The following is a 25,581-nucleotide window of genomic DNA, read 5'->3' on the forward strand; positions in this document are numbered from 1 at the left end:
TTTTCCCGCCAAAAATGCATGACTGCACGTAGCCTGAGAACTAAAGACAAATTCCAAGTCAAGCTAGTACCCAGTTCTCCTGACTGTTTAAAGATGGCTGCACTGACTGCACCTTGAGGAAGCGAGGCTGGGAATTGTGCGGAGATTGTTTAGCTCTATCCTGCATTTTATATACTCTCGTTGTGCGATGATGGAGGCAGCTAGCAACAAAATCTACAAGTCAAGACTATTTACATCAAATGTTCTTTTACAGAAAGATGAATTGGAGGAGGTATGCCGGCTAGATCATATTTGCTGTGTACGAGAATTTCATTTTGATTAATTTAATGGGTCTATAAAAGTTGTTGTTGTTTGATTTTTAGAGATTAGAGAAGTGTCACGGCCTTCTCACTTCTGTTGTTTCCAACCTGTCTGAAAATGAAGCTCACGATGCTCTAAATCAAATGGTTAGTAATCAGTGATGATTTTACTAAATATTTTTTCTATAACATAGTCTTAGATGCTGCCTGGAACGTTTTTGATTTGGCTGCATGTAGGTCTGTTTTTTAAAAATTTTCTCATGACTCTTAACCCTTTAACTCCCGAAACGCAAAGATTAATTCTCCTCTGTAACTCCCTCATATTTCCTTGTGTTTTCTTTCCTTTCACTTCTCACCAATGAGGTTGTCTGTTCTTATAACCTGTTTGGAAGATATCATATTGGAATTGTGAGGAGAAGTTACATGTAGATCACTTTTGGGAGTTACAATATTAATGGTATTATTGATGTTCTGTTTTTATAGTCTGTTTAACTGTTTTATTTCCCATATGTTGTCCACAATTTTTCATGAAAAATGTCAAAAAGCCACAGAGTAACCAAGGTATATGGTAGAAATGAGAAAGCTCTCCTTGATTTTTCTACCAAGGAAAAACTGGTTTGGGTGAATTTTTCAGGTGTCCAAAGGTCCACAGCAGCATGAGGAAGCATCTCTTGGTCTGCTTTATATTATATTAGTGGAACAAACTGCTGCACCAAAGGTTAGACTTCATAAATTCTATGACTCCCAAGTGCTTGCCACATTGAAATTGTCTTGGTATATTTAATAAATATGTTGTTTGTAATATGTTGCAATCTACCATATATGTATATACTACGACAATGGTAGCATAGAAGGTCTGTTCTGATTGGTTACTCAAACTCTGAATATCCTTGCATCTCCATGATTTATAATTTAGACCTGAAGATATTGTAACTGTTGCAGGAGTAAATAAGTTAAAATAATCTTTTTGAGCTCTTTTATCTCACTGTTTAAAAATATCGCAAAACAGCTATTCACCTTAGTGTTGGTTGTTAGTCACCTCATTTTTGGTGAAAAGTTTTTGATTGTTGTACAATTTTTGACATCACATTTCTACCATAAATAGTCTTTATTTCCTATTTTGTTGTTTATTATTCTCACCAGTGACACAGGTAAATTCTGGTATAAAGCTGACCTCTGAACTTTTAATAATGAATGCTACCTGAGTGGTAGCATCCAATATGAAAAGGCTCAAACCTAACTTCTGACTATTTCTAAGTACAAAAGATCCAGCAAGAGTTACTGATAATGCTTTTAAAATGAGCAGCTTTCATCCTGACATTGCATTATTCCATATTTTTTTTTTTATCAAACAAGTGTGTTGAATTCAGTTACTATTATATCTGAAAGGCTTACAGAGATCTGACATGTATTACAAGAGATGGATTGAGTTTGATCATGACAAGATTGATTGGAATTGTCACAGAGAAGCTGAATAAGCTACTTGATGCTGTTAGAACACAGGTAAAAGATTTTAATTACACTTCACATGTATATGTCAATCTGACAATTGCTGAATTATCATGACTCAATGGCTTACATGAATTTCAGGAGTATCCTTTGTTTTCATGAAGAGGGTTACATTTTGAGATTATCAGATTCACGGGAGATGCTGTTGCCCAATTTTTAGTGTACCTGACTTCTGATTTAAAATACCATGTGGCAGACCTGGTTAAAGTGTTGCTTTATTGAACAAGAAACTTTCCTCTCACAGTGCTTCTCTCCACTCAGGGATTACAAATGGGTACCAGCAGACTTACAGGAAACTAGACTGATTGTTGGCTGGGATGACCCTGTATCTGGCATTCCTTTTGGGGGCAGGGGTGGGGTAGAAGGGCAGGCAAGAAGTGACATACACTACATGTAGGAAAAGCTCTGGCAGGATGGGCCATGCAGCCCTCATTATTAGGTGAATCTCAGGATATGGTGCTTGATTATGTTCTCCATTTGCTTCAGCCCTTGTCTGTAGCCCAGGAAGTTGCTTTTCTTTACAAAAATTCTGTAAATTGGGTTGTCCAAAACTTTTCTAATGACTGACAACAACAAAGAGAAAAAGTCTTGGATAATACACACTGGCTTTGTTACATCTAATCACATGTATACAAACATACAAGACAAGGTTATGGTGCTGGTGTTGCTTTGGGAATGGAGGTATTTGGAATAATTTGATATATGGAAGTTTATGGATTCAATGCTATGCTTTACCAGTCATAACTGATCTCTTTAATTTGGAAATGAGATCTTAAAGGGTATACAAGAATCATTAGTCTTTAATCTGCAAGATGAAACAATAGTACTGTGTATTGTCATGAATTTTACACACTGCTTTAATTGTCCAAAGGTATTGTGGCTTTCTAATGAACTCATTATGAGCGCTGTTCCTGGTGTGGAAGGACTCTGTCAAGTTCTCCTTAGGCAAATTTCTGGAGGTGATAATTCACCCTCGAATGTCTGGCTCGCAGAAAATGTATTAGGATTGTTGAACACCAACAGGTAAGTCTAGTGTGTAATTACTTCAGTGTCAAGAATGCTCTAGGGAATGGTTCCAGACAGCTGATCAACTTGTTCATTAAGGATTGAAAAGAAATATACCTATTTAATTTGCTAGAAATATACTTCACTTCTGTTTTATGTCTCACTACCCTTACAAACTCCATCCCAGACACTTCCTTTTTGGTGGTCATATATTAAAAATGGATGCCACAGAAACAAACCTTATTAAATATAGATTTTAGTGCTATTTGAAAAAGAAACCTGTATCGTCTTTGATAACGGGAAGAAACACAAGAAGACCAAACAAAATGAGGAAAATAAACTTGCAATCACATTCAAACTGACTTTAATCAAAGGTAACTCAGACACACAAAATACCTCATTTATATAAACATGAAATCTCCTCATAATTCATTTAGCAAAATATTGTTAAAAAACCAACCTTACTACAAACATAGTTAACGTGGAAACATACTTTAGCAGTATGGGTATGAAACAGCTGCATGTAAACTGACTGGGTACAAATTGACTGAATCTGAAATGTCTGAAGGAATGAAAGGACTGGAAATTTAGTAGTACCGTAATTTAATTTCACTTCAAGGGGAAGTAAATCCCGTGTTTTGACAGGCAAAGATGAGCTCATCTTGCTCATCTTTCTTTGTTTTGATTTACAGCTTTGATCCTCCCCAAAAATACTTTTTAAGACACTATTTGTTATTTTCACATCTTGCAAATGCTTAAACATGTCTTGAGGACAGTCAAAACAAAGAAGACTGCAATAAATTTGGTGAATCTATTTTGAAAGCTATTGTTGAAGGAAACCTTTTTACAATGGAGTAAGATGGGTGGATATTGGTCTAAAAACAGGGAAAAAAGATCCTTGCTTCTTGACTTGATGGAAGGTCAATAACTTAATCGTCTAGGCATCAATTGGAATGCCACGATGCAGAGAGAATCTTCCTCCAGTGTGCTTATGCACAAAAAATTGTTGAAAACCATTTTTTTTTGTTTTTAAATTTAGAGTAATTTTTATTTCCCATTTGGTATCTGTGAAAATTGCAAGTCGTGTATCTCTCCTAATAACTATGCTCAAGAATCTACTTTCTTTTATACAATATACAGGTTAACATAACAGATTTCTATTAATGATAATTTTGTGTTATTTTTTATCAGAGCTTGGCTGGAGAAAAACCCTATACTCTTGGCCACTGCTGTGTATACTTACCTTAGATTATTAGAGGATCATGAAGCAGCGCCATTCAAGAACTTACGACAAATGGAAATTGAATTCTGTTCCTCCTTGTTGAAAGAAAGGGTATAAAAAGTCTATAAATATTCTGGTTATATGGTCACAACTTACCAACACTTAAATAAACTTCACAACGTTAGTATTCATAGTGAACATACAGTCATGCAGTTGTGCCAATATATTTCCATGATGAAAGCATTCTTAACAATACCACACTACTTTCCCTCCTTTTCTCAAAAGAAAACTTAATCTGATCTTAATTTAATAAAACTCTAACTACTTACAAATAAGCACACACTTTACAAATTAAATGAACGAGTCCTTCACCTACCAAAATCCAAATACTGGTATTTACAAAAACAAGCATGCACTCTATGCACAACTTTGAATCGTAAATCAGTCTCTTAGAAACTAAATTCCTATTTGCAATAGTCCCTAGTTCAAAACAAAGTCATTAAACCTTGCTGGTCTCTGAATCTGATATATCGAATTTTGCACCTGCTGCTGTGGCCAAATCTCTTCATCTTACAGCCAACATCTACTTGTTTATTTTACTTGTTTACTTCTGCATCTGATGTGCCTTGCCCTTGTTCTTCTCCTGCATCTGCGCAAGTGTTTCCATTCACTCCATTTTTTATTGTGTTGTCAGAACCTTCCTGGGTGTGGAATTCCTTGACAAAAGCTTGATTGCATCCGAGCGTCACTCTTGTCATTCCAGACCACAATCTCACTTCCCATCCTTTGAACAACTTTTACAGGACTATGGCAGAAATTACCTGGAAGTTTGTTCTTCTTCTCTGCCCTCAAGAGCACTGCATCACCAACTTAAAAAGACTTTAAAATAGCTCCTCTCTTCTCGTTTGCGCAAGCCTTTCCTTTCAACTTGCTCGACCAGTCCTTCTCATGAACCTCATCTGTAGATAAGATAATGTTGAGTACATTTAACTCTGAAATGACTTGTTCCACCACACTTTCTGTGTGTCTGACCCCGTGCAGGACAATTTAAATCTTGCCTGAAATTTCCTTCCTGCCCACAACTGAAGCATGTCTTTCTTTTCCTGCAATTTTTGTAGTCGCTTCATTGACCTGATAATCCACTTGGTCAGAGCTAAACTGTCTCAACTGTCGATCATTCATTTCTTGGGATCTTGCAGTCCGAAACAGGTCATGTTAAGAAACTATTCCTTGTTTTTGTAAGAATTCTCGGTGCAGATGGCTTGAGAAACATTTGTCAGTGAATTGATCACAAATTTGATCATCTTTGTTGGTGCCAAATTTGCAAGCAACTGTGTGCAGATGCAATCTACAGACAAATTGGTCCTCAGTTTCACCACTTGCCTGCAAAGTTTGTTGAAGCAAATGTCGCTTGAAAGGAATGTGGGGACAAAATAATCTTCAAGCACCTTGATTGTTGCCTCAAAAACATTCTTGTCATTCTCACTGGCCAATGTGTAGTAGATCTCTTGAATTAGCAACATGTAATACTAGAGCTCACTCTTAACCCCTTTTTCTGTTACATACAAATTAAAGGCTTGCCTCCATCTATTTTACCATTGAATTTAATTGTGTGGTTCTCCTCTCAGATTAAATGCTTCTTATCCCCTGACATCTTTGGTCACCATAGAATTTCCTGAACTGCCACTGTTTGTCGTGTTTTATTCCCCTGATCCACCACCTCCTGGCATCACTGGAATAAATCCTTATTAAAGCCATTGATGAAACGCCTTACAAAGTTCCCAAGGAAGTCCTTGAAAAACCTTAAGAAATTCTCAACAAAATTGCTTAATACCAAAAATCCTTGACATCCTTGAAATCCTTAAAATCCTTAAAATCCTTGTCGCCAATGCAAAGTCTATAAATATTCTGGTTATACAGTCACAGTTTAATTTACAATGCACTTTAATAAATATTCATCGACTTAAATACATTTCACAACTTTAATAATCATAGTTAACATAGGGTCATGCAGTTGTGCTGATCTATTCCTATTATGAACACATTCTTAATGGTACAACACTACAGGGTATGGTCAATGAAAGATCAAACTTAAATCACATCTTACTGCCACATTCCCATCGATAATCAGTTATTATTAATAAGTGATCAAGTTAAAAAGTATGGAGTTACATCACCATGCACCCACAGTTGTGATGTGCAGCAGTCTCATTTTACCAGTATAATATTAACTTCATTGTACACTACCAGCTGAATATAAAAGTAGGCATGTGTCTTATCATTGTCATTTGAATGTTCTTGACAGTTTGCAGACTGCATTCCTATTGGACGAGACCTTGTGCGACTGCTTCAAAATGTGGCTAGGTTTGTCAAAATCAATTTCTTACGTAGTGCTTTCCTTTTCTCATGGATTCACAAGAGGTGGTATTTATTAATATATAGATTTAGCCAAGCCTAAAAGTGAGCTCGCATTTTTTTTTTCCTGCACATCTCAGGGGCACAACGCCTTGCCCGGGCCAGGACTAGAACCTGGGTTGTCCGACTCGGAGCCCAGTGCACTGACCACTGGACTTATGGTCAAAGCCGTGGCATTGGCGTGCCTGCGGTACAGTTGATCACGCATGTTGAAACTAGCACTTTGTATGGTCGTATGGTTGTACGGTCGTATGGTTGTATGGCCACACGGTCGTATGGTCATATGGTCGTACATCCAAATTTTTTCAGCTTGATGGGTTACTACTATTTTGTATAATTATGGGGCTACGCTCTGTGAGCTCTGCTAATAATGAGACATAGTCTTTGGCCTATTTTGGAATCAAAAGTTAAAACAACTACCCAATGAATTAAACTCTGTAAATTCTGCCAAGAATCCTCTTTATCAAAAGCCAATTCTGGAACTTTCTACATGTATATGAGTCACAACAAAACTGTTGGCTGTGTGATGACAAGACAAGGGGCCAAGATTATAAACAAGTACTTCTTTGTCTTGTGTCTAAGAATACCAGAGTTCAATGCACTGTGGAAGGATATTGTACACAAACCTCAGTCGCTGTGTCCACAGTTTACAGGTATTTATGCTTTTGTTTTTTAAATGTTCTTCTCTGTTTAAGTGTAATGGTTATGAATACAACAGATAGCTTTCATCATGTGTGACATTCTTGGACCTGACTGTGAAAATGTTTGAAAACATTCTGATCATGTTGAACTACTGATACATATAACTGATTAGTAGAGACATACATGCAGTATAAATTTATCTAGTTGCAACATGTGAGCCTGGAAGACTTTGCATTTAAGTGAACAATGTTGATGGGATCTCATTGATGTATCACATTTTTCAAAGGTATTGCTCAGTTGCTTCACACAAGAACTTCTCGAAAGTTCCTAGCATGTAGACTACATCCTGAGATGGAGAACAAGATTTTGTTTTTAACGTCTAAGGTACAGAAAGAGTCCAAATCTATCAGCTGCCTGATACTAGTGTACTTTATATAATAAGCTCAGTTATACATGCATTCTGATTGGTTCTCACTTATGATCTATTGGAGGACAGACAATATAGACGATATCATCAATAAAGCTTTTTTAAATTCGTTATTATATAATATAAAACAAATAGATTCCAAGTTGCCGTGCATGTGTTCAGTAATAGATCACAGAGGACGTCAAAATGTGGTAAGAACATCAGTGACACACTCGCCTGTGCCTCGTGTGCCACTTTTTGTTCTTACCACATTTTGACATCATCTGTGATCTATTACTGAACAGATGCATAGCAACTTGGAATCTATTTTTGTTAAATATTTAACTATCATTAAGTTTCCATGCAACATAGCTATTAAATGAGATCTGTACAAGAGCAATGTGCATTTTGTTTTTGTTGCCTTGATTTTCATATAAATTGATCAGTCCTTTGAGCACAGCAATCAGAAACCCATGTTTATGGCTTTCTCTCATTATCAGGTGCCTATGATACTAAATTAAATGTGAAAATGAGAAAGCACTTACAAAGGTTTCCAGGTGTTGATTACAAATGTGAGGTTCCAATATTGCAATCTGTGGACCCACCTTAGAGCTACATGTACAAAATTGATAGTTTTTATGAAACATACTTTCTAAGAGCAATGTAAATGTCACTCTACTTGCAGTGTATTATAATTGAGATTTATCCTTCATTACTGACAGGTTAAGTTTGGTCAGCAGAAAAGATATCAGGACTGGTTTCAAAAGCAGGTCAGACTGATTGTTCTGTTCATAATCATTTTCATTATGGTACAATGTTCACCTTGAAGAGCTCTGAAAAGTGCATGTACATGTGCATGTAAACATGTAACTTCTCCCTATAATATTCAAACATTAATCAGCAAACAGATTACAAGAATACTCAAACTTATCAGGTAGAAGTTATGTCTTGATGCAGCACCAAATTTTTAAAACTTATTCACAAGGAATGTGTAAAATTAACAATCAGATCATGAGAGTTTAAGGGTTAATAATTATTTGTCTGTATTCATTTGAGGTGATGATAAAAATATTGATTAAAAATTAATATTGATATTGCATTCAATTTCAGTATCTGTCCACCCCTGAAAGCCAGAGCCTGCGGGGAGATCTGATTCGCTACATTATTGGTGTGGTGCATCCTTGTAATGAAGTGCTGTGTTCTGATATTATACCACGATGGGCCATTATTGGCTGGCTTTTGACATCTTGTCAGGTTATTGTCTATTATTTTGATGTGTGTATTACATCAGGGAGGCCTTGCTATCATCAACCAATACAGCAATCCTAGACTGGTCTTTACAGGTTGCATTGCAGTATTTTCAATTTTATTTTAATTCTTTATTTACTCTGACTGACATCATGCCAGGAACTGCTATTATATTAATTTAGTTTCAATGTATTCATTATTTATGGTTCCACAGATAGAGAATGACACTCCATTCTACTTCTACCTGTTTCCTCTTTTACCTCCTCTCTGATTATTTTATGCTGTGTTTTTTGTTCCAGACTGCAGTTTCTACAGCAAATGCTAAACTTGCCTTGTTCTTTGACTGGCTCTTTTATCAACCAGATAAAGATAACATTATGAATATTGGTAAAGCAAATCTTTTACTTTACATTTTTGAGCTTTGATCTCCATATTGTGTAAAATTAAGGATAAAATTATATTAAAACTACAAACCTAGCGAATTTTTCTTCATTTCTGTTTTGCAGTGACATATCTATAGTGAAATCAATTGCTTAGGCGATATTTCTTTTGAGGCAGACAGGCAATTGCTTATTTCCTCAAGATCTGTTGTTCAAGCCACAATTTGTGTGTTCCTTTCTTAACCTTAAAGCCATTTTTACAGCCAAATTAATCTTTTTGATCTCCAGAACCTGCTATTTTGTTGATGCACCATTCTATACGAAGTCACCCAGCAATCACAAGTACCTTGATGGACTTTCTCTGTCGGGTAAAATCAATTTTTTTTGCTGTTTTATTACTTTCACAATTCTACTAATTGTATTGGAAACTTTTTGTAATTGCGTGCTGGAAGGAGGTTATTTATTGATTACCCACTGATAATCCATGTGTTAAACTTGTACCTTAATGCAATGCAAAGTATGTTTTTAACTTATTAAAAACTTGTACCTGAAAAAAATAATATACTGTGGTTATTTCTGTTTGGCAAGATTGCTTAAAATGGTTGGTCTCTTTTCCTCAGATTATTCAAAATTACAGCACTTTACCTGATGTTCAAGTTAAACAGGGAGTTATCAAAGCATTTCGCCATATTCTCAGTAAAAAAGTTGTAATGTAAGTATATTTGGATGTCATGTTTACATTTCTTATTTGGGTGTAGTCAGTCTTTAATATGCCTATCTCTCCAGAGGTAGCAGAGCAATTTGAAGCATGGCTGGGGGGACGGTCAGGGCTTTTCCAAAATACTTAGCCAAGTGCATACCCTTTTGGTGATTCCTCAGAAGAAGAAAGTGTTAGAAAGATATGATAAACCAAACTTACCCTATTTATACATGTAAAAGCACTAATCATGTGCACCATTTTATTGGTTTATGGTACATTTTGAGGTTGCTGGAAGCAAGGGTTTTTAAAGCAACACCTTAAGATGGTAATACTGACTATTTTGACAAACTACACATAATTTTATGCTGTGGGAGCAATATTGTCAGCAATGAGGTGTGGGGGGGGCTGAGACCTCCCAAATTTTTAGCTGGAGAGGGCTGTAGTCCCTTCCCCTCTCCCCCACCTGCTCTACCACATGTATGCTATCTTTCTGACTGTATATGTATGTCTGTCTGTGTCTATATATCTGTTTGTCAATTTCCTACTGTGTAAGTTATTTTAACTTGCTTATCAAGCAAGCTCAAGGCTCACATTTTTCATCAAACTTTGCTTTGGAAAACTGTTCACTTTTTGAAACAGATGATATCCATGGACATATATCATTGATCTTTTCCTGCCAAATGGAGGCCTTTGTGTTTATATTGTTAACCTTCATTTTTGAAAACAACAATTAATTATCTTCAGCTAATGTTAGAGGGGTAAGCCCCATGCAGTGATTGAGTTTCTGATGACTATTTCTTTCCATCTAGGTCCTTGTCTCCTTTGTTTGACAACCCTAAGATGGACAGAGACCTTAGAAGTTTGATAAGAAACACCTTGGCTGAGTTCTGTGACTCAGGTACTCTTTCATTGACTTGCATCTCTCTGTGAAAATCAACTCAGCACTGTGTGTACTGACCTAGAAATGATTAATCATTTTGAAACTTGATTGAAAGTATCCAAGTGAAGAGCTACATGGAAGTTTGATCTTACCTCCATAAGATTTGCTTTCAAAGTCAAAATCTAGAAAATCTGATTAAATTGGCTCTTAACAGATTCCATTGCTAGAGAGTGTAGTGATGTCAGTAATGACACCCTGCTTCAGAACTGTTCACGTAGGTAATAAAAATGTGATATCAATTTTAAATTATTGGCTGAGCATTTTTTTAGGGAAAATTTAGGTATATCATCACTGCATAACAGCTTAGCATAGCAAAATTATGAGGTTCAGAGCCAACATAAGTTACTTCCCTGTTTTCAGTGGTTGTGTAATCTCAAGATAGGAAAATTTTAACCCTTGGACCCCTTAGAGTGACCAGCATGTAATTTCTCTTAACAATATCACCCCTGAATTGCACATGAAGGTCATGAAAATAAAGCAAATGATCATCATCTAGCATTATGGAGAATAGGAATGATGATGTTATGGTGTAGTTGTATCTTGAGAAACCAGCTGTTCTTTAAAAAAATGGTCTGTGACCCTACTTTTAAATTATTACCACAAAAAGCAAAAGTCATGGGTGTCTTTTACAGGTTAAAATGATGTTATGTTACCTTTTCTGGTTGGAAGGATGCTCTTAACATGGTCTTAAATAAATGAGCTTTTCTGTGATGCTAATAGTTTCCTTGCAACTGAAGTTGGTTAATTGTGTTGTCAAAGTGATAGTGCATGAACTTACTGGAAACAAGAGCCACCTAACTCGTTTTTGAGTCTCAAGCACACAAAGTAAATTTAAAGTTTGCAGAAGCTTTACTTTGCTGTAATAACATTACATGTGAAAGAAATCATCACAACTTGTTTAGAAATATTTGATAATTATTTTCAAGGAGAAAAGCAATCAAGTATAATGTTGGTACATTATAGAATTGGTGTTTAAGAATTATGAGACAATTTTGAGCCACATTAACACCACATCTGTCGGGGTATGATTCTCAAATAAGGTTCAAACAATGGAATCTCTGTCTCTGATTGATTTGGATTTGTGATCAAGAATTGTTTTCTGTTCATCCATTTTGTGTTTACCTTTCCTTGGCTTGTTACTAATTTGCAGGTTCAAAACTTGAAGAATCATCAACATCAGCGTTTAGCAAAGTAGAGAGCTCCTCAGCTTCTTCATCAAGTGATATGCTCAGTTCACTGGGATCCAGAATGATGGAGGCAGACACAAGTAGCAGCTCAAAGGACACTGAATTGGCGGACAGTGGGGTTGATGAAGAGCTGGAGCCACCTGACGAAGAAGCTGTGTTCTCTGACCCTGATGAGGACGAGGACAGTGACATGACAGCCAACAAATCGGACAACAGTAAAGAGAAGGACTACGAGTTTAAACCAATTGAAAAGGAAGCTTTAGATGAGAATGAAGAAAGAGATAGCAATGAAGATATCACTGAGCTTGAAGATCTTGAGAATTTGGGAGATGATCTGAAAGAGCTGGTTATTAAATTCTCTCAACAAAGGTTAGTATCGCCCTTTTTGTGTGTACCCTGAGGCAATAATTATGGACAGGGAGATATTTGATCATAGCATTTAATTCAAGATCTAGCTATGAATCTTCGATAAATGCTGAAATAATTGCAATTTAACCAATTAATGTTTCATTTCTTTCTGCAGCGACCCGGCAGTGCGATCCAACAAAATGGAAGATATCCTTAAATGTATTGAATCCCTGGTGAGCCACTTCATTCTTTAAATTAAGATTTCCGTCTTTTTAAAATTGTATAAAAGCATCGTTCCAGGATCCTGCTGCATCAAAAGAAGTACACGATGCTGATAGCATCTAGTAATAATGATCAATTCCAAAGACTTTCGTCAAAGAACTTCGTCAAGATTGGTGGTGGAGTATGCATAAACTGCCACATTGTGTCTCATGCGTCGAAAACTCTTTTGAGTATTTAGAAGGCATCTATTTTTCGGTCAGCAAATGAGTAAATTATAACTATTATCATGTTTTTAAATGGTATTGAGTATTACTATCCACCCTAAGACAATTTACCGTTACACTGCCAAATTGTATAAATTGTGTCTTAGATCTAGTTTTCTTATTGGAGCGCTTTTCGATTAAGTGTAACACTAACCAAAGTTATCAAACGGATAACTTTGGTTTGATGAAGAAAGGAAAATACCTCTAAGAGACAAGGAGAACTCAACGTAAAAATAACTATACTGCCTTGTGGGGGCAGTAATCAGTTGGGACTTTGTCCTGTTACTGTCCCCTGTCACGAACTTGTTTTTTTAAATGTATTTGTACATTTTTTTAGGCGAATGAATTAAATTAAATCAAAGCGCGAGAAAACGTGGGTGACCAAGTCGTGAGTGGTTTTAGTTTCGCATCTGATTTTCACAGAGCTAAGTAAAGTAAAACCGAAGCAAACCCGGATTACAATCTATGCTCAATTGAAAATTGCTCTAATTAGACTTTACTTTCAACCTCTGGTTTCTTTGACATTATTCATTGATTCTGAGTTAGTTACTTGTCTTTTGATCGTCACTTGCCTTTTTCAGGATGAATTTGAAGATGAAACAGCAAAGTCTTTAGCAGTTTGTCTCAACTTTTGCCTGATAGATGAATTGATGACTCCTTGTATCTCAAAGGACAGGTAAACATTATTATTATATATTAGACTTACTATTTAAACTCTGATTGGTCGAGAGCATATAGTCAATGTACCAAAGCGTGTGAAGTTGCAGCAGATATTGGGTTAGCATGTGAAATACAAAGTCTGCCTAGTTTCGAAGCCCCTCGTCCGTGTAATGTTCTCAAACTTTTGCAAACTTAGAGAGAAGTATCTTCTTTTGCAGATTGTTTAAACAATGTGTAATAAAACAATTACTGAATTCAGTTTTCGCATGTTATCATGTTACCTCGTGTCTTAGTTATCTGGCTCAGCCTTCGGCTTTGGCAGATAACTCAGACCTTGGCACTGACAATTCATGATATCATACTCAACCTCATCCAATGATTTCTAATTGTCGGTTTTCAAATATAAAACGTAACGCAATGATTGGGAATGAAGTTTTGGTATAATGAGAAAACTAGTACCCCTATTAATCGTGAATTTCCTGAAGCGCATTGTCAGAGCCTTTTTTTGTTGTATTCGAATTAATATTGTTTAATAACACAAGCCATCAGCGAGAAATTTTACCACTCACTAAATGTCCTTGTTTCAGTCAGCATGTCAAAATCAGATCAAATCGTTCATGGTTTTTTTACTTGCGCACAAAACCACAAAACTTTGCCATTATTTTCAGGAATCCAGAGGACTGTCTAGATGGACCAATCTATGTGCTGTGTCGGTGAGTACCAAATGTCTTGCCTCAGTTCATTCCTGCCCATCTTGTAATACATTACCAATGTTCATTTTATACTTTAGGAGTATCTGTGTTCTTCCCACCCATGATGTTGGTAGAGAGAGACACCTGACATTGCTAGGGGCTCTACACACAGTGGATCAAAAGTTTGGCTATCGTTTTCTCTTCTTCCTAAAAGCAAGGTTAGGAAACTGCTTGTTCCATATTCTTTATCCTTGGTTTCTGCTTGGTTTCTGTTTGTTTTCTGCTTGTTGTTTCATTAATTTTAATAGATACTTAAAATAGACGGTATCTATTTCAAGTATCTGATTTTCTGTTAAATCGATGAAATACAGCATTATGTTATTTTTCCTAAGGCTCTGAAAGTTAATGAAAGTTAGGTCTAAGTGAATCAGTCACTTTCAAAGAAATAAAAACAGCTGTAACTTGAGTGGTCACAAAAAAATTGCGTGACATCCTAAGGAATGGCTGGGAAGGAAACTAGGCCATGTCATCAACAATGTTTATTCTTTAACTCCGATAACCTGCTTTCTGTCAGTTGATGGGAAGTGTTTTCTATTGGTTGTCCTAATACAATACCAAAGTAATCACAAAAGCCATCCCAACGAAAGAAATAGCACAAGGAGCCACTGAGTAATGAAAAGAAAAACAATCAAACTCGACGGTGAAGTGGACGGCACAAATTTCAACAATAGTCACAGAGCTGGTGCAGTCCCCAAATACTTTCGACAAACTGCTCTAATCTATTTTCGCTGTGATAGTGTTACAGATGACGAGCGGCTCACAATATACGAGGACTTTGCGAACACATTCCGAGGAGAGAAGACACTTCAAGGATGCTTAAGAGATGATTTGAAGGTCTGGCGGTTACAACTGTATCTAGTTATTGCTGTTACGTTTAACTGCTTTTCTAAGCTTCATTATAAAGTTGTTATTATTTCTTTATGCACACAGGTTTGCCAGGATTATGATATCAAGGCCTTCCGCTATATCATATGCTCTATTTACAAAAAGGTATGTGCCATATCCGTTTGCTGGTACTAATCAGATGATCGGTACTGGCATAAGTTGTTAACGTGTTCATCATTATCGGTCAAACTTAGATGGAACTTCTTTCTCAAGTATCTGCGAAGTATCCCAAGAGGTTTGTAACCTGTTGATTTCGTAACTTTCTAGTTTCCAGAATACGTTGTAGGAAACTCTGAAGTTCTTCACATGCTTGTTGGAACCATGGAGCCAAGACAGGTAAGAATAGAGAAAAAAGGGCAAAACAGTTTATTTCGTAGTGCAGTGGAGTAATAATCGGTATTTTCTCAGCTAAAAACACCATATAATTATAAAAAATGTGTCCTTAGATGTAAAGTACTTTACGCTGGTTACTGCTAGTTTTGCTTTCGTTTATAGCCGTTCTTTGGTTTTTCACGCAACTGTTCATATTAAGTGTGTGGCTTGACATTACAAATGACGGCTGCGACACTATAAAAAGATTCAATGCCTTCTCTATCCTGGCTTGTTCTGTGTGTCTACCCGTCTTCTTTCTGCCTTCTTTAGAGTCAAATTCGTTTCTTTTCTTTTTGGGTTTCCATGAGGCGCTAGTAACCGTTTCTTGTGGAGCTCATAATAGTCTCACTTTCGTAGCAGTTGTCACTTCTGTTGCTGTCTGATTTGTTGAAAACGTTATAACTCCTTACCCATCCCTATATCGTTTTACAGTTAAACCAGCTGATGAGTGAGATAACTTTGGGGGAATTGACAGTATTTGGAGAGGATAGCAAACTTGACACCTTGCTAGGTAATTAAGTAAATGGCATTCCCTCCTTTTTAGGGAATTAGTACTTTGCCTCAAGTTTATAGGTCTTATGGTTATCCAAACTCCCGCAGTTCCCTTTGTCTGATGCATTTCATGAGTATTAATCGAATTGTAGATTTAATCATCAAGTGTTTTAATAACTTTTAACATTTACATTTACATCACTTCACTGCAAATGATCAGCAATCAAAAGCATAGGAGGATTTGAGGGTGGTTCTTATGAACAGTTATCCAAGCCTTTCCTAATTTTCAAGTAATATCAGATTTCATTAGTGTGACTTTATTTTTCTCTGTAATTGGTCCAATTGCGCCATCCCATCACCAATCAGATACGAGTTATCACTGATTTTTCTTTCTTTATCTATTTGTTTATTGGCCACGAAAACGTAAAAATAGTTTTCTTCAATCTAGCATTGATTGCCTCAGGGAAGTAATATTACTCTGGGAGAATTTGGTTTTATCAACTGTGTAGATAATGTAAAATGGCCGCCGTTAACAGTTTTTAAGCTTACGTTTCGAGCGTAAGCTCTTCGTTAGAGCAATAGATGGCATCAGTCAACCAAGAGTTTCTGAAGAAATATGGTGAGGAAACCCAACAGACTCTGAAAACAACTGATCATATTGAACATCCTATTTACTTCTCTTGTGTACAGAGAGTACTCTAGAATGGGAGTCATTTGAACAGCAGTGTGTGTGGCACCTTATCCAAGCTGAGGATGTGTTGCTGGAGTCATTTGTCAATATTCTTCCTTCACTTAAAAAGGATCAGCATGCGGAGGCTTTGTCAAACTTACTTATTCTCATGAAAAGTGTTGCGTAAGTCTCCTCACTATCAGCCTTGGCCCAGTTGTATTAAGGTCCGACAACATTGTCCAACGTATAAATCGTTATCCAGCGGATAAATGAGAGCAAAATGTACCACACTATCCAACGGATAGAGATTTATCCAGCGAATAGCGTTATCCAACCTTGGAACAACTGGGGCCTTTTTTACAGCTTACATCCAGAGCATCGGTGTATGTTTCTGCTGATAGTACATGTTAATCTGTACCCAATTCGTGGTCAAAATTTCACTTCGATCCGACAGTCGAAGGATTGTTTAAATCAGTGTACTTTTAAAAAGATTCAGGTTTGGCCTTAAAAGTCCTGCATCAGTCGAAACAGCTTATTATTTTATAGGGGGTTTTAAATTTGACTGCAATCATAAATTTTTAATTATGGGTGCGGTTAAACGATGTAGTTAAACGGTGAATATCACATGGAGTCATTGAGAAACGATTCAACAGTTAAGAGCGGGAAATACGAGAGAAACAACCTCTGGATTGGCTGGGTTTTGAGTTTTCACAGGTGAGGAGGGGTGAAGGATAAATCTAATCTTAGGTATTTTCGGATTACTTCCCCTTTTCAAGTCAAAACTGCTTGGCTTCAAATTGAATCCTTGTTGCTTTCTCCGTCGAAAGCAATTTTAATTTTGGTGTGGAAAGCATTCTAGGATCGCATTGGTTTTACTTTTCCTTGCCCTGTGATTGGTCCAAAAAACACACGTCACCCTTTCGACATCTCAGGCTTATAACTTCTACCAATCAAGACTTGCGCTTACTTCGAGCTCTCATAGACTCCTTTGAGTTTGCGGTCAATGTAATGGGATGTTGTAATTGGTTTGCTCTCAATCAGTTTGGAATACTTTACTTTTTAGCCAGATTTCCAAAGATTCTTGGTTTCACTGAACTCTGATCTCTGAGTACGAGGGTTCTTAAACATGTTGACGTTGAACGAGTTGCAATAAGAGCCAATCAGTACTTAGTTTCTCTAGCTCCAATCCCTTCCTCCTCTTAATGACCAATTGAATTTTTGTTCCAGTCCTTCTGCGGACCTTGTTATTCCAGTCTTATCAATGGAATGTTCCGAAAAAAGGCCTGGAAACCAGTTTAGCGTTTCGCTGCTTAGATACTGGGCACAGGAATACCCAAGAGAACTTGCACAACTGATTGGCCAACAGCTTTGTAAACAAGCCTCAGCAAGCAAGAAAAGAAAGTAATGCAGTGTATTTATGCTACTGATTTTTTGGTTTTGAGTATGCAACACTTAATAGAAAAGTCCACCTATAATTTGCGCTTTTTACCAAGCTAATATTGAAGCAGGTAACTTTTAAGTGAAAGAAGATGTTACTCAGTGAATGACGCAGGAATACTTCGAGGAAAAGAAACCAGAGTGCTCCTAATAGGAGTCGAACCTACGACCTTCCGATTAGTACTTGGGATGCTCTACCTCTGAGCTGTAGGAGACTTGCGACAGGCTTGAGTATTTAACTGGGCCCATGGTGACAAACTTCCTGTATACTGCTAGAAGAGGAATGTAGATATTTAATGCTTCTGTGCAATGATGGGGTAACTCGTGTATGTATTTGAAGGGACCTGCACCTGAGAGTTTTTCGTCACTTACATTTTTGCCATGTTTCTTTCCAGAGGTGCTAAAAGTCAACTAGGTACAAATTTGGAGCTTGTACTGAGCCATTTGGACTGGCTTCACAAGATATGCCAAGAGCAAGAAGATTTGAGCTGTAAGTTTCGTGCGTTTTTTTTTAATGATTCGGCACAACAATCGTCTCACAGCACTGCTCAAACAGTTTGTATCGCGAAACATAACCGATTATTGGTCATGTCCAAGAGACAACTATCGTTTCCATCAAAAATTTTCCCACAGCACATTCACTTAATTTTAGTGTTTTGAACATTTTTTCTAATAACATATAATTAATGAAGTTCTGTTCCGAAAAGATTGGTTGTTGGAATAGAATGGTCGTGGAGCTTCTTTTTTTGAGGTTTTGTCACTGAGCTTTCTTTACTGGTTAGGTGGGCATTTTGGTTGAATACTAATTAGTGTACTTTTACCTAGAGGAAATGATGGGGAAGTGAGGGAAGTATCTGGTCTTCTAGGTCTTGCAATACGCCAATGTCAGAGAAGTGATCGATAGATGGAGTTGTTTTCTGTAATATCAGCATAACGGGTAATCCTGATCTGATTTACTTAGAGAACGGGATAGTTTGGTTGACAGAGTGGAGAGGTGTTCTGTCCATGAAAAAAACTGCGGGAAGTGGGGAGAAGGTATTACGTAGGCCCTAATTCACGGAGCGGATCTCTGGGGAAAGGGACTTCCGTATACATCTTCAACTTGAAAATGTCTTTTGAGGGAATCTACATATCCAAGCTAACGCCCTAATTTTCCTTTTCTATGTCCTTACTTCTCCTTGATTTGATCTTGTTGAATTTTGTTTTTGATATTTTGTGGGCAGTTTTCAAACACGATGGCCTGAGATCTGCTTTAGATCAAGTCAAGCAAACTGCAAGCGAAGCAAGAAAAAATAAGTATGTTCACAATTTTATATTTGACTGTGTTCGTTATATTCTGAATACTTGGTGAAAACACTGCTAACTTTCACACAGGCCCTAGGAGAGAGCCAGTGAACTCTAGGGTACTTTTGTGGTCGCTGTTTTTTGACATTTTCCGAGCGGATAACTGGAAGTTGTCTTTGTTGGTTTGTTACAGGTTTAAGCAGTTATTTTCAATGTGTGAAGATAAAGACAGCAGGAAAAGGACTACACGGGCATCCATTCTAGCTGCTAACAGGGCAGCATCATCTTCCTCTGAAAGTGAAGAGGTTAGCCAATGAATCTCGCACACTGATGATGATGATTACTTTCCTCGTCTTTATCAGAGAACTTAAAAAGGTCTAGCGGGTAGAATCAAAATAGTTAACTTTGTGAATTTCTTAGCCGTCTCCGTGAAATTAACAAAAACTTTGTGGTCTGAGATCGGAAATCTGACGGCCAATTGTTTGAAAATTGAACGCTGCTCGCTTATCTTGTGATGAACATTATATATGGCGCCGTTGAAGACGGTAATCACATCCACCAACTCGTGAAATTTTCAAGAAAAATATAAATTCAATTTTGAGTTGACCATCTCTGATAATGTTAATTGGACGCACAGGACTAAAAAGAACTCATTAGAGATACTAGTAAATTAGTGTGACCTTCCCTCTTTCATTTGCAGGAAGAAGAACAGGCAGTGAAACCTCGCAACGCTAAGCGAAGGAGGAAAGCCAACACTACTGTTGATTCAGACAGTGATGAATAGTAATAAATCGCTCTCTTGCTGTTTTCTACCCATGGATTGCTCTCTCTGTAAGAGTGCGTAATAACGGCAGCATCGATAGAAGGAAGCGAAACGTTTTGGCTCCCGGAATGAATTAGGCTGCGTTAAATGTGGACTTGAAAATGACGTGCTCGAGTTAAACTTGCAAGGATCTAGAAATTGCGCAGGTAAATGAAATACTTGAAATTTCGGCAGTCGGCATCCTGCAAGGTGATCAAACCACGATCTATAAAGTAGAGTTGAATGATCTTCTCAGTCCACTTAAACAATCAGTGATGCATATTTAGCCATTTCTACTTTTTCAACATTGTAACTCTTGAGTACTGCCTTAATGTTCCTTTAGGGGAAGAAAACTCTGTCCTCTTTATACATAGTATTTTCATCCATTTTACCTTCACCTTAATGCACTACATCTGCCTTTAATTGGTATTTTCATAATCCAAAAAGATTGGAGTTTAGTGCAAACTAAACAATGAACGAAGAAACTCTCAGTTGCTATTCGATTATATCTCTGTCTTTGCGGAGGTCTGGGTGCTTATTCACTGGAATTTTTCTCATACCAAGAGGAGTTTCAACAAAGTTCTTGTTTCATTCTGAGAACTCTCGTTCAACGAAGTGTTGTGTTCTCTTACTAAGTAACATAAAGGGCTGGAGTATTTGCTCCTTTCCTCGGCACGATCTTCCTCGCCGGCTGCAAGATACAAGAACACGAAACGTATTTCGATCACTACTTCACGTTAACGCGGTTTTGACCTCTAAAAAAGTGACCAGCATCTAATTTCTCCTCACAATTACACATTAAGGTCTCGAGAATAAAGGAAAGGACCACTAACTAAAGGAACTTTTCATTGATAAAGAAGTTCTCCTTGTCAGCACTTTGGGAAATGTATGGAGAATAGTATGGAGAATATGGATATTGATATTAAGGTGAAAATAGTTAAACAGGAAACGAAACAGTCAGAAATTACTTGGGAACCCTGTGGAGCAACTACGTTTCATCTTGCCTAGAACTTAAATTTGTGTAGCACACCGGCGTAGCCAGAAAGGTTCCGGCGACGCTAATATCCAGTCATCTCGACCGCACAAGTTGGTCAATAAAGGATTTATTATATGTTTTCATTTTATAAAGAATCAACTATGAGTATGACTTGTTTATTTCGAGAGCCCCCCCTCCCTCCCTCCCCGGAAAGAAAGCCAAATGCCAAATGTGTTTGTAGCACAATAAACCCTCTAGCGTCGTTTATGTTTTCTTTGTTTCGACTGTCTTCTAGTGCTTTTTGCGTCTCCGTCGCTGACAACGTCCAAAAATTACGAACTTTGTTAGTCCGCTCCATGCTGCTCCACACAGTGTTTATCTTGCGCGGGATCAAAGCGGGCAATCCCGAGCTGACGAACGGACAGACCAACTGAATGTGTGACTGACTGCCTTACTGATGGAGAACGGACGGACGGACTGACTGATTTAGCTGGTTGACTGAATGACTGCCTGACGGACGGAAGGACTTACTGACTGACATACCAATTGGTTGACTGACTGAAGGATGCAAGAACGGACGGACGGCCTCACTGACTAGCTGTTTCACAGTCTGACCGACGGGGACGGAGACAGACGTACGGACTGACTGACTGACTGACGGACAGATTGACTGACTAGCTGGTTGACTGACTGACGTACGTGACAGACCACATGATGGGGTCAATTTAATACTCGCTCATTACTCACGTTTGGCTCTATAACTTTCTAAAGCCTATCGAAGCTTCATTCCCTAAATTTAGTTGGTTTTTAGACAATTTAAAACAAACATTCTCTAGGAGGGTATTTCATAAACAACGATGCGATTGTCCGCCACTCAGCTTTGCTTTTATAATTACTTTAGGGAGGGAGAAAGAACTCCTAAAAAAGAACCCTGCCTTAGAAAATCAGCTGAAAGAATCCCGTGACAAAATGAACGATCTACACATCCACGGCAAGAAAATGACAACGAGTCTCTCCAGACTGAAATTAAATAAGTTTGCATAAAATGTACGGGCGGTTGACGTCAGTTTCATCTTTTTTAGAAAAATAGTGTCTTGCATGACACTATCTCTTAGAAATTGTCGTGCAAGACAAACAGATCTTTTAAAAAAGATGAAACTGAGGTCAACCGCCCGTACATTTTAAGCAAATTTATTTACCTTCAACAAACAATAAATTACAAAATGGCTGGGATACAGTCGGTTACAACCAAACCTGATCTTCCGAGCCAATTGACTCCTTAACTTGGCTCGAAACTGTTTGTGGGAAGATCGGTAATTCACGCATTGGCGAACTGGATGCTCGTTCATTGTCACTACCGTCATTACCTGAAATATGCTTGTACAAGAGAAGTTCATAACTCCACCTCAGATGGAGCTATAAACTTCGGGTACAAGCACATTACACAATCTTTCAAGTCTTTGCGAAACATAATTATTTGCTCAGTTGGTGAAAAGTCGGAAGAAACTTTGGTCGAAGCCGAGAAGTTTACGTGCTAGAACTCAACTTGCTTTACATAGAGTTAACCTCAGAAAAATCTTGTCTATAGAAATTCATTCTTGAAAGCCATCCAAGAATCAAATTGTTTACATTTCAAATAGAATAAAAAGAGTGACTCGAACACCTAACGCTCCTCTCACAATCCTTGTCCAGGAAATGACGCTGTTTTGCATCTATTTTGTGAATGTTGACATTTGAGCGATTGTTAGAGAATGTGCAAAGAAGAAGCGAAGGCCTTGGAAAAATAGAACATAACATAGAAATATAGAAATGCGATCAATCTCTAATGAGCTCAGCTTTTGTAATCACAAAAAACCGAGATGAAGAATTATAAATGATCAACTTTTCCTTGCGTGGTCAACTGAAGGAATGCCAAGGCCCATTGTATGATCATTGATACCGAGTTACTAGTCACTTACTGGTAAAGTTTGTTCCACTTGAGTCGAACTCTCTTGAACTTCTGGCGGAGTTTAAATAGCTTCAACTGGGCTGGAAGAGAAAATAAAAATTAATTGCAAACCGAAGAAATCTTCAGCCGACTTCAAAACTTTCTCTGTAAGAATTCAGTGGCTTTCGAGAGGGTGAGATGTGATTTATCTTTGGCAATACAAAATTAATCAAACAAGCGACTTTTGGGAAATCTCGAAGGATGCGGCTGAAAACAATCTGAGATATTTCTAACGTGAGCTACGTAGATATTATCTCTAAGCTTAAGTCTGCTGCTCACAATTAATAACTAATGGAATGCCTTACTTACTACATGGCATTGTAATATTCCCTTATTTTTCCCATTTCAGCGACTCTTTCTGCATCAAAGGAGACAATCAGTGAGAAAGAATAAAAAATCAAACAGCTTACTTCTTCTCAGATTTTTAATGAGATCTTTATGTGTCTCTCTGAGAGAGACACGTATAAAGATCTGATTAAAAAATCTGACGATAGATACACGACATTTTCACAAGAGCCTGCAGAAAGCTGCAGACGATGTTGACAAAATCAGTGTAAGACCGGAGGTTTCTCTAGGTATGTGTAACATAGCAGGTTAATATTTGGTAACGCAAAATTAATCAAAACACGATTCTGAACAAAGGTAACTTATTCCTTTTTATTATTTATTATAATTCCTTATTATTAAGCCCATCAATAAAAAGAAAGAAAATTCAAACGAACAGGAAGAGACACCCAGAAAAGATAAAATAAAATCGGTGAAAAAACTGATCTTTGTTTATTTAAAGACTAACCGAACTAGCCGCTCGTGCATTCTCTCTAATTAAATTTGTCCTCAAAATCAGTTTCGCTATCGGGTAATTTCCTTTGTATTTCCTATGTATTTCCGGGAACTTTGAGGGTTGGAGCATGTATCTCGCCCGTTGAGTGGCTGTTTCAGTTGATAGAAGGCCTTTCGTGAAGGTTAAACTGTATTGAACATTTAGATCTTTTTAAACTAATAATGCATTTGATGAAAAATAGATTAAAGGTTAACATAGGTATAGCATGACTAGAATAGGAGTCATTCACCATATTAATGTACAAATCTGTTTAAATATAAAATATTTGTATTTGAAATTTCTTTGATAATCGGCAGAATTAGAAGAGCTGGCAATAACGAATTCCTCCCATAAACAGTGAGTGAACCAACAACTAGAAGAGCTAGCTCGTTAAAAGGCCGTTGTGAGGAGAAACTACTGATTTTAAAAATCAGAGTTTATGCACCAACTCAATGTGATAGCCACTAAAAAGCAAGCTGAATGGACGAGAGCGATACTATGTAAGCGGACCGATTTCATGTCTCAGCATGCTTAACATAGTTCCTAGGAGCATATAACTTCCTGGCATGACTTTTATGACTCAATAAACTTGCAACAAGAGGTAAAAGGTTTAACGTTCATATCAATCTATGAATGGCTTAATCAGCTTGGGTTCAACTCTGAAATCAGATCAATCATCAAGATTAAAATGTTTTTGCTTGTGGTGGGAAACTTTTTACTCCAATTGTTGCTAGTGCGCTCTGATGAAATTTTGAAAGCAGCTTAACTAACACAGAAATTCACATCCATTTTCATCTACCTATCGATAGAGCAATTCAATTCGGAAAAGCCGGACAAATTTCTGATTTGTTGTGATTTGCTTGTTGGCACTAACCAACAAATTCAACTGATTTTAGAAAAAAATAGTTTTCTAAGTAGCAAGGAGATGGAAACAGACATTCACATCCATTTTATCTACCCGTCGATAGAGCGATTCAAATCGGAAAAGTCGGACCAATTTCTGATTTATTCTGATTTACTTGTTGGCACTTACAAACAACTACAACTGATTTTAGAAAAAATAGTTTTCTACGTAGCAAGGAGACGGATATCTTACACCCTATCCCTAAAAAAAGTCGAGACTTTTCTCTTCTTTTTTTTCTTTTGGCAATATCTCAAATACATTGATTCAATTTGGATGTTAATGCCTTCAACTCTTCAGCTTTTCTCTCTGATTTACGGTCACTGTTTATGACGTTTTTGAGCTCTGTGCAAATGTATTGAATTTGGTGCAACGGACCATCAAATTTAAACGTTATAGTGTGGTTTTAACAAAGTGTAGCGAGCGAAAAGTAAAAAATTGTAATGCCAAATAAAACCATTGTACCTCCATTTCATTGTTTGAATTCCTGCTTCTTTCCAGAGATTTTGAATCCAATTTCATCGACTTTCCTCTCCAGATTACTAAGGCTCTAAAACGAAATAAAATGTTGGAAACTTCAATTCAGCTTTCTTCGCAAAGAGATCAATTAAATTCTCCAAATATGAATCCAAATACTCTAGACAAACTGCAGATGACAGCGAAAAATATAACCTTATGATTAATTTTGCTTAAGAGGCGCAATTTAACTTCAACAGCCAAAAAGTCAGTTTTTTCTCAAACCAACTAAAGAAAGTTC

The 25,581-nt window shown here is 37.2% G+C and overlaps 1 protein-coding gene and 1 long non-coding RNA gene across 3 annotated transcripts; one reads left to right on the forward strand and one right to left on the reverse strand.

Moving 5' to 3' along the window:
- Window positions 1–72: 72 nt before the first annotated feature.
- On the forward strand, window positions 73–21,273 carry LOC113672915 (integrator complex subunit 3). 2 transcript variants are annotated; one of them, XM_027189258.2, is made up of 30 exons: window positions 73–271; window positions 363–446; window positions 934–1,017; window positions 1,689–1,802; window positions 2,680–2,831; window positions 4,005–4,146; window positions 6,341–6,399; window positions 7,033–7,103; window positions 7,379–7,476; window positions 8,221–8,268; window positions 8,609–8,752; window positions 9,046–9,133; window positions 9,415–9,494; window positions 9,747–9,838; window positions 10,636–10,724; window positions 11,917–12,322; window positions 12,477–12,534; window positions 13,368–13,462; window positions 14,115–14,159; window positions 14,237–14,356; window positions 14,936–15,032; window positions 15,129–15,188; window positions 15,351–15,419; window positions 15,888–15,966; window positions 16,638–16,800; window positions 17,845–18,018; window positions 18,450–18,544; window positions 19,278–19,350; window positions 19,532–19,643; window positions 20,039–21,273. In XM_027189258.2, exons 1-30 carry the CDS (start codon window positions 188–190, stop codon window positions 20,120–20,122), a joined length of 3,159 nt encoding a protein of 1,052 aa, XP_027045059.2. In that variant the 5' UTR covers window positions 73–187; the 3' UTR covers window positions 20,123–21,273. The 2 variants fall into 2 exon arrangements, with proteins under 2 accessions (XP_027045059.2, XP_089061061.1); XM_089204935.1 differs by lacking the exons at window positions 73–271; window positions 363–446; window positions 934–1,017; window positions 1,689–1,802 and adding an exon at window positions 2,375–2,489.
- A 1,759-nt stretch (window positions 21,274–23,032) lies between these two features.
- LOC149046844 (uncharacterized) lies at window positions 23,033–25,581 on the reverse strand. Its single transcript, XR_016186117.1, has 3 exons — window positions 25,497–25,581; window positions 25,290–25,374; window positions 23,033–23,144 (listed from the first exon to the last, which is right to left on the reverse strand). It is a non-coding gene; the product is annotated as an uncharacterized LOC149046844 (long non-coding RNA).

Source organism: Pocillopora damicornis, chromosome 4 (assembly GCF_964200805.1).
Source record: "Pocillopora damicornis chromosome 4, jaPocDami1.2, whole genome shotgun sequence".
In the NCBI taxonomy this organism is placed as follows: domain Eukaryota; kingdom Metazoa; phylum Cnidaria; class Anthozoa; order Scleractinia; family Pocilloporidae; genus Pocillopora; species Pocillopora damicornis.

What these genes read in the sequence shown, in the direction of transcription:
- LOC113672915 (XM_027189258.2), top strand. Translation starts at nt 188, where the DNA reads ATGATGGAGGCAGCTAGCAACAAAATCTACAAGTCAAGACTATTTACA. An exon ending in CTGCTTCAAAATGTGGCTAG is followed by an intron (nt 6,400 to 7,032) that starts GTTTGTCAAAAT and finishes CTTGTGTCTAAG; the next exon opens with AATACCAGAGTTCAATGCAC. An exon ending in CCAATCTATGTGCTGTGTCG is followed by an intron (nt 14,160 to 14,236) that starts GTGAGTACCAAA and finishes TTTATACTTTAG; the next exon opens with GAGTATCTGTGTTCTTCCCA.